This window comes from Anarhichas minor, unplaced genomic scaffold (genome assembly GCF_050575085.1).
Source record: "Anarhichas minor isolate MPS153535 unplaced genomic scaffold, ASM5057508v1 ptg000003l, whole genome shotgun sequence".
In the NCBI taxonomy this organism is placed as follows: Eukaryota; Metazoa; Chordata; class Actinopteri; order Perciformes; family Anarhichadidae; genus Anarhichas; species Anarhichas minor.
Window position 1 is genome coordinate 7635281 of NW_027466449.1, and position 9048 is coordinate 7644328.

At 42.3% G+C, this 9048-nt stretch overlaps 1 protein-coding gene across 1 annotated transcript; it reads left to right on the plus strand.

Annotated features, from left to right (window-relative positions):
• Positions 1 to 1053: 1053 nt before the first annotated feature.
• Positions 1054 to 6898, plus strand: acvrl1 (activin A receptor like type 1). The gene is made up of 9 exons (XM_076095798.1): positions 1054 to 1147; positions 2008 to 2244; positions 2620 to 2825; positions 2927 to 3026; positions 3114 to 3260; positions 3389 to 3664; positions 3838 to 4035; positions 5378 to 5508; positions 5816 to 6898. The coding sequence occupies exons 1-9, from the start codon at positions 1078 to 1080 to the stop codon at positions 5960 to 5962; spliced, it is 1512 nt and encodes a 503-aa protein (XP_075951913.1). The 5' UTR covers positions 1054 to 1077; the 3' UTR covers positions 5963 to 6898.
• Positions 6899 to 9048: the final 2150 nt, after the last annotated feature.

Below are 9048 nucleotides of genomic sequence, written 5' to 3' on the forward strand. Positions count from 1 at the left end.
ATTGCGAGCATCATTTTCTCCTCTTACTCTGATGATTAAAGAAGCTGCCAGCAGGCCCTAGTAGATCCAGAGTCTGAGCAAATAGTGCCGAACCACATTAGCCAGCTAAACTGCTCCGAACTCACTGCCTTTCAAACAACGGCATTTCCAAATGACGTGCTTTTTAGGTGATAGGAATACTGTTGCTAAATAATGGCAAAGAAAGACCTTAAAAGACCTCAGGGTTTGGGTGCTTTTTTGTGTGTTTTTTTAGACGGACAGTATGGTGAATTAATCACCATTTCTATGTTTTTTATTATTCCTTGATGACAAGGAATAAATAATCTAAATTGTGCACAGAACATAAAAAACCATGAAGCTTTTAGGAAACGTGCATAAGATCTGTTAGAGTAGATATTTATAGTGTTTTAAACTACATTTTATTTACTAATAATTGTATTTAAATGTAGCATAAGCTACCTGGGAGTCAGGTTACAGACTAGAGTGTGCTTCAGCAGTCAGAGGCTGAGTCTTGTATGACGGCCCTCCTGCTTGCGTGACCCTCAGCAGTGCAGTCCAAAACAATGAGCAGACCCGAGTCTCGCCGGGCCAGCCGGGTGGGGCCACTCAATGGCAGGAAGCGTAGCCATCAATATTTACTTTGCGAGCAGGGTAGTCGAGGAGTCGAGAGGCCTGGAGCCTGGGCAGCACAGTGCCACACGCAGTCTCGGCACACATACACAAACATTTTGGAGTGCTGTTACAGCCTCTTTTCCCTAAGCCTCCTTTTCCCACCCAATGCAATTACAACACAGGCAGACAGGCTGGGCCCTCGGACTGTTGCTGACCTCATAGCTTCCTCTGCCAAAGAGTCCGGTCTTTAACCATCGACTCCTCATAGACGCTATTAACTCGCAGTCGGTAAATTCCAATCACATAGCAGTTGAAATGTCTGGGCCGTGTTTTTTTCCATAATACCCCAAATCAAATTTCTGGTTTCTCATTATGACAGTTCCTAATAAAGAGACAACACTAATTCTATTATCGTGATTTGATCATATTAAGTGTTATTAATTATTTTGTTCCTGTTTCACAGAGATGGGAAGCTCTGCTCTGCTCACAGTGGTGCTCGTCGTGGCGTGTCTGTGGATCTCTGCTGTCCATGCAGGTAGGTTAATGGTTAGATGTAGAAAAGCAGTGTGGTTAAGAGCATCCACTTTGCTACATTCATTGAAAGCTCCATTAAAGATTTCTGACAATGAATGACATTACTATTACATGACGGGGTCACTAGCGCGACAGAACGCACGGAGTATGCAGCTTTTAGTTCTTTGTGCGAGCTGGAGAATCAAAACATGGACAGTCGTGTTTAGTCCCACGATTCTCACCAATCCTCCACTGTAAAACAAAAGGCAGACAAGCTCGGGCAGGCAGAGTGCACACTACCTTCCCTGCATGAAATGCAGAGTCAAAGTAAATAAGTGGCTGGTGAAGACAAATATCAAATATCAACTTAGGTAATGGTGGCCCAAACCAAATAGTCTGTTTTAAGAATTGGTTATGAGGGGGTCCTGGCTTTTTCACTAATTTTGTGGGTTGTCTTCTTTATTTAAGGCAGACATTTAGTTATGAGAATGCCTTTGCTGCATGTCTTTGTGCCTTTCCATGCACACACAGTCATTTGAACTTGTATGCTACTGTGTGCATGAAAAGGGTATAAAAAGTACCATAATCACCATGAAAATCACACCTCTTCATTCGCCATTCAGAATTTTAACTTTCTATTGTTCTATCTTATCCAAATACCCCTCCTGGTTAACTACACAGCCTTTGTGATCTGTGTGATGTCTTGTGGCTGCCAGGAAATGTCATAAACATATTTATTTCTATTACCAATAGGGTTCCCCCTTGAGGAAGCCACATCTCTTCAGCAGTAGAGTGTTGCTAGTAATCCGTGAATAGTGATGTGTGTGATGTAAGACCTGCCTTTCTATCAACACTGGCTGTGTGTACTTCCTTGTGCTTAAGATTCTGAAGACGATGGGAAGCTGAATTGCACATGCGAGAATGAAAAAGGCACATGCAGGAACGGAACTTGCAAAGGAGACATCTGCTTCTACATGTGGATGCGCGGCAAAGAGGAGAAGGGCTGTTTTTCATCAGCTAACCGCTTGGAGCAGTGCTCCACCTCCTTCGAGGGCTTCTTTGTCCACTGCTGCAGAGAGAATCTGTGCAACGCCTTCACCACAACACCTCCAAACATAAGTCAGTATTCGCCGCCTTTGCTCTACTATATTTTAACAACACATTTATGAATCTGTGGAACTGACCCTCTCAGTCACACAGTTCAGAGCACATCCTGCAGTACGTTGTACTGAAGGGATTCAAAGCTTCGCTCTAGATAGTAACTGGTTCCCCCTTGTGGTCAGTTAGAGCAAATTGAAACTGTGTGGCTTTTTTTGGATGACGATGCAATGTCATGTTACCAGTTTAGTGTTTCCTTTAATCAAAATATGAATTCCAAACTTTTCCTACTCAATGTACTGAAATGTTCTCAACTGGTTCCTCAAACTTAAACGTGTGCGTGTGTGTGTGTGTGTGTGTGTGTGTGTGTGTGCCTGAATTGGTATGTGTATCCTGATGAAGAGCCGACCACAACGCCCCCAGAGCACAGTCGTCCACAGCTGTGGATCACGTTGTCTTTGCTGCTGTTCATCATTACTGCCAGCGTGTTTGGCCTGGTGCTTTTCCTGCGCTTCCGTCGTGCACATAGCAGGCTGACAAACGTCGAAGAGCATGATGCCACCGTGCTCAAGGTCCCCAATGGAGATGACCCCACCTACGGCGTAAGAGGCATTTCATGTTTGACATGAGACACAACACCATCAAAATATGTTCACGTTTTTTGAGTTTGCACATTTGGATTATTTCTGTGTCTCTGTCTCAGGATATCTTTGATGAGTTTTGCACATCAGGGAGTGGGACAGGGCTGCCCTATCTGGTCCAAAGGACGATGGCCAGACAAATCTCACTTGTCCAGTGTGTCGGTCAGTTTTCTTCCTCACCGCTGCTGCTCTTCTTTGTCCTGTTTTGTTTATTACTTTGCAGTAAAGTAATTGTCACTCGGTTTCCAGGTAAAGGCAGGTATGGGGAGGTGTGGAGGGGAACTTGGATGGGGGAGAGTGTGGCTGTCAAGATATTTTCCTCAAGGGACGAGCAGTCCTGGTTCAGAGAGACCGAGATCTACAATACTGTACAGCTGCGACACGATAACATACTGGGTAAGGCAGCAGATAAAAGATTTTTTTCTTGTGATACGTTTTCTGTGCAAAGAAAGTTGCAATGTCATTTTTAAAAGCATCAATCAAAAGACAGACGTTGAAATAGCAATCTCCTATTCTGGCTTTAGGTTTCATAGCCTCTGACATGACATCCAAGAATTCCAGCACCCAGCTGTGGCTCGTCACACACTTTCATGAGCTGGGTTCCCTCTACGACTTCCTGCAGTACAGCAGCTTGGAGCCGGAGAGCTGCCTGAAGATGTGCCTGTCTGTGGCCTGTGGCCTGGTCCACCTTCACACTGAGATTGTCAGCTCCCAGGAAAAGCCAGCTATCGCCCACCGAGATCTGAAAAGCCGAAACATCCTGGTAAAGCGGAACGGGCAGTGCTGCATCGCTGACCTAGGTGAGGGTTGTGCAGGAGCAAAGGACACAATTAATCTATTCGACTTGTAGTTGATTAATTAGTTATAATTGATTGTATTGAGACAAAACAGCTGATTCATGCTGACTTTGATAGTTTTGTAATTCACGACAAATTAAAAGGTTGCATCTGTTCGCTGTGCCTACTCTCGTCAGGTTTGGCTGTGATACACTCTCAGTCTCACGACTACCTGGATGTGGGCAACAATCCTCGCGTGGGGACCAAGCGCTACATGGCTCCTGAAGTGCTGGATGAGACTATTCGTATGGACGTCTTTGAGTCCTACAAGCAAACTGACATCTGGGCCTTGGGCCTAGTCTTCTGGGAAATTAGCCGCAGGACCATAGTCAATGGTAAGGGGACAACAGCCAATGAGAATATTTTGCCTTTACAATCATTTGCAGAGAGATTTGGAGATTTGAGCTTTTACTTGTTGAAATTACAGGAAGAAAATGGTACTTTGTGTATTTTTATTAAGGCGACTATAATAATACCCAAACCAGAACCCTTAAGTGTACCGCACATTTATGCATGTGCACATGTATGCGCTAATGCACGCACCATAGCCTGGCTGTATATTGCTATCTGGCCGTCTCAACATGATCTTTTATTGTGGAAGGACCATTGTTTGTCTTTATATTGGGTTCAGTGATAATGAATGGGACAGAGCATGATAAACGTCTATGCAAGCGCTGAAAACAATATTGTAATTATTATTTTAATTGTGGTGAAAACCGGGACAATTTGGTATTTTTTTGTTGAAAATGTGGACATTTTAGTAATTTACACATCTTTGTTGAGACTTGGGACACCCAGCCAAGTCAAAACCTCTGGTCACCTTAATTTATATATCAATCTATCTTTTAAAAGTTGATGTATTGGGCAAATGCAATAGCTGGGTGGTTGAGGCGCATACCACATGGGTACAAATGCCCTGAGCGGCGAGCCCCCATCATTGTTTCCAGTCATTTTCTGTCTCCCTCCACGATCACTAAATGCTTAAATGCTTAAATGCTTTAAAAAAAAAAAAAAAGCTGATGTACTGCACATCATAATGAAATGTGTTTGCGCTGTCATTTCTGTCTGGCTCTGTTTACATAAGAGGCAGTCAGTCCCATGTCTCTCAGCACTCCAGTGTTTTCCTAGTCTGTGTCTGTCTCTACTATCCTCTCTCATGATTAGCACTGCAGTAATTATAAACAGTCTTATCTGGTGTCAGCACGGTCTTGTACATAGTCCAGATGCAAGCACACACCCATGTTCAAACGACCACGCACACACACAGGCACAGACGTACTTAGTCCAGATGGATAGACATTCATAACTTTGACACACACACACACACACACACACACACACTCACTCAGCAGGCCTTGCAGATTTCCATCCCAGTGTATTCGCCAGGGAATGATATCTTTCCCTGCTGTCTTGTTTAGTCAAACATACTTTACAAAACTCCCACAACGGACTATCATGTTCTATTTCAAGCCTTGCAAGAAGAGGAATGTATGTTCTGATAATGTTTGAGGAGTTAAATTTGAGGTAGTTATCTACTCATGAGGTTGATAATGGGTTTCAATATTATTACAGCCGCCCACTGAGTCCCACAACCAAGGTAGTTGGTCGTTATACTTATGCTCAACTGGAGAAGAAACGGCACACTGAATCTTTTTTTTCTCTTTTGGATTATTTTAGCGATCGTGGAAGAGTACCGCCCTCCCTTCTTTGACCTGGTGCCCGTAGATCCCAGCTTTGAGGAGATGAAGAAGGTGGTGTGTGTGGACCAGCAGAGGCCCAGTCTGCACAACAGGCTCCATTCCCACCCTGTAGGCCATCGGATGACACACACACACACACACACACACTCAGACAAGTGCAATTATATTTTCCAGGGCATAATTTCCAGGCATAATCTCGGTACAGGTTATCACCACTTCCAACCTTTAGCACAAACATATTTTTGAATTTACAGTTCCGCTAGATAAACAGGCATGCAAGAAAACACGTCAACATAGACACCTGATGATGGAGTGTAGAGCACATACTCTGCAGGGTACACAATAACGGTGCCACACGTGTTTCATTCTACCGGGATGGCCAGATGTTATATTACATGTGTCTCTGTGTGTCCAGATTCTGTCGGCCATTGTGAAGATCATGAAGGAGTGTTGGTACCAGAGCCCACCAGCGCGCCTCACTGCCCTGCGGGTGAGGAAGACACTCTCCAAACTGGACCATGACAGTGACTTCAACATTGAAAAACTCAAGCGGGACATCTAGACCACAGCACCGGGATGAAACAGGGACAAAAGACTGAAAACGCCAAGAGGGATTATGCACCAAAAGCACAAAGTGCATATCATTAGCATGTTTAAGGCTAATGACTCTCACAGTCACTGCATTATATTAAAACCACATGACTATAGCAGTAGTGTCTAGACTGGCTCCCAAGGCGTAGCCTTATTTTTATCTGCCATTTTTCTGGGGCCTCAGACCAAAAGGCTCCAAAAGAAAACTATTAAGACCAAATAAAATGATGTATATTTATTTTTTTAATGTTCAGCTAAAGGACATGTCCAAAGCACAATAATTAACACCGAACAATTCATAGGCTGTTCAACACACATTTTTTTAGTTTTATTATAAATTCCCCCATCGTCATGACAGAGAGGAAAATCTGGCATGGCCCAATTACTCATCATTTTAATCGAGAAGAGGAAGAGCACGTCATTTTGGACTTTCTCTGAAATACAGTTAAATTGCACAATGGGTTTTCCCAAAAATGACCAAAGTTACAGATAACTTGATGGGGGAGGGTTTGCTATGAAAAGAGGAAATATGTAAGGGATAACATGCTCATACCAAATTACTTTTTTGCGTAAGTATATTTAACTTATATAAAATGAGCATTTATTATCTGCACACGGGCCCATTGAGCTATTTAGTTGTACATATTCTAACAGCATTGAAGCTGTTGACTTGTTTCACCATTTAGTTTATTGTAAATATATTTTGAAAGGGCTATTATTGTCTATTATTCAACGATGAGACACATTTTATATACAACTTTTCTACACAACATTTTCAAAGTATTTTTTTTTTTACATTTCTGTAGGCCAATAATGTACCATCCCTATTACTATGCTCAGTAAAGGAACTCACAAACAGACATGTAACTTTGTGTATGTTGAATAAAGGATTGTATTTTTCAACAGATTGCGCTGTAGATACTCTTTTGTACCACTGATGTTAATTCTCTCATTGACCAGTAGAGGTCCTCAGATAACAGACAAACGTGTATCTATGTTGCTGACAGTAGTGCGCTTACTTTGGGAGATTTACTGTATCTGTTTTGCGATCATGTTTTTATTTTTGTAAATCTTTTTAAACAAAAAGTTGAGAGCACTATTTAATCACAACACTTCAGTATAATTAACAGTTATCAATGTCAGGGGGTTATTTTATACGGCTTATCATCATATTCGATCAGACATAACAGCGTACGTGTCACGTGCATGAAATGTCGTTAAGATGAGATGAAGTGCTCATCATTTCTCTTCGTCTCTCTAGCCTCATATACTGAGATGCCGAACCAGAAAATCTAAACAGATTAATGTAAGACAAGCCTGACTGAATTGGGACTTCATGAATAAGCATTTATTTTTATTATATATTTATTTGTCTGCACTATTCTTATTGATGTGGTATTCTGTATGCATTGGAAATACTGAAAGGAAGAATGCAACACCCATCCAATCTGAGGAGTTTCATTTCAAACTCATTTATAGATCCTGTTTAAAAAGGAAAATATAAATGTGACATATTTATAAAACAGAAATATCTGTTCTCAAAATCAAAACTACTTGTAAACATTTTTGTTTACTCTTCAGATGGGTCACAAATCTAGCCACCGCCATTTGGTTTTAGCTTCAGCCCTAGCAGCCGTAGTGTACAATCAGCTGTCCGATTCATCTCGTTTCATAAACACGTCGATAACAAAAGTATTTTTTGCTTTACAAACTATCTGGTGGGAGAATGCGGTCAAAGTGAAGCATAAAAGCAACAAGTTTGATGTGCAAAATGCCACACTGTCAAAAAGAATACAAAATGTCCAACAAGAGTCTAAACAGCGCAGTGGAAACAATTGTATGCGCCGTTTTCTTTTTCTATCTGTTGTGCTTGCTTTCCCCTTATCTGTTGGTGTGTGTGTGTGTGTGTGTGTGTGTGTGTGTGTGTGTGTGTGTGTGTGTGTGTGTGTGTGTGTGTGTGTGTGTGTGTGTGTGTGTGTGTGTGTGTGTGTGTGCGTGTGTGTGTGTGCGTGTGCGTGTGTGTTTTCTGTCTGCCTGGTTGTTGAACAAACTGCAGAGGGATAATACTCCCTCAAAGCCCCAGTCTGTCTGGTCAGTCAGATGAAGAGCTGGTTATTTTTAACACTGCAGGGGGGGTTGTTCAAGTATCAGAGAGGCCAAACTCCCCCTCTGTGAGTGTAGGAGCCCATCTCACTTCTGTGTATTCTTTTCCACGGTGGGGTCACTCCAACTGGCTCGGAAAGAGACAGAGGGATTTGTCCGGCAGACAACGAACACTGAAGAAATGCTGAGATAAATTGGACGGGGCTGATATAAAGTCACAGAGGACACTATGCAGCAGACACAATTAGGCTTGAGGAATGTGCTAGCAAGAGGACAGGTGATAAAATCAGGCACAGATAAAGTCCCAGATGTACCTGGTTCCAGCCTGATTCCCCTCTTCTTGAGCTAGATTCTCAAGCAGTGGCAGCCGGGTGTGTTATTGGGGCGTAGTAGACATGTCGGGTCTCTAAACTGGACAAGAGGAACTTTCGTGATCTTTATGTCCAGGATTACTTTACACTCTCTCACTACAAACTGCAAGCGGCTGTAACTTTTGCAAAAATCTTTTTTTAGCAGCTGATATGTGATCTGAGATAAACTGGAACAGTAAGGAATGAAATGTGGCAGGCTTTTTTTTTTTTTTCTGCAAACCAAATTGGTCTTCCAGCTTTTGATCAGGAAACAGCTGATTGAAGTATAGATTAGACAGCTGCAGTGCTCCAAAGCTATAATAGCAATAAAGGATTTGTTAGATAATTGATTTGTCTTTACGTATGGATGGATAGACACACGTGTCATGGTCTGAAAAACCTAATACTGGTGCTGCCAGGAAAAATACAGGAAGTCCCATAGTCCCCTGCTGTGCATATAAGGCCTATCAGCTCTCTCCTGCATGCTGCCTTGTCGTAGTCATCCACAGTTACATTGATTTCCTCTTTTATTTGCCTTTAGATGACTATGTCGTGCGTGGCTTTAAATTTCTAAATTAAAATGGGGGAGTAGCCTAGTTTAAAT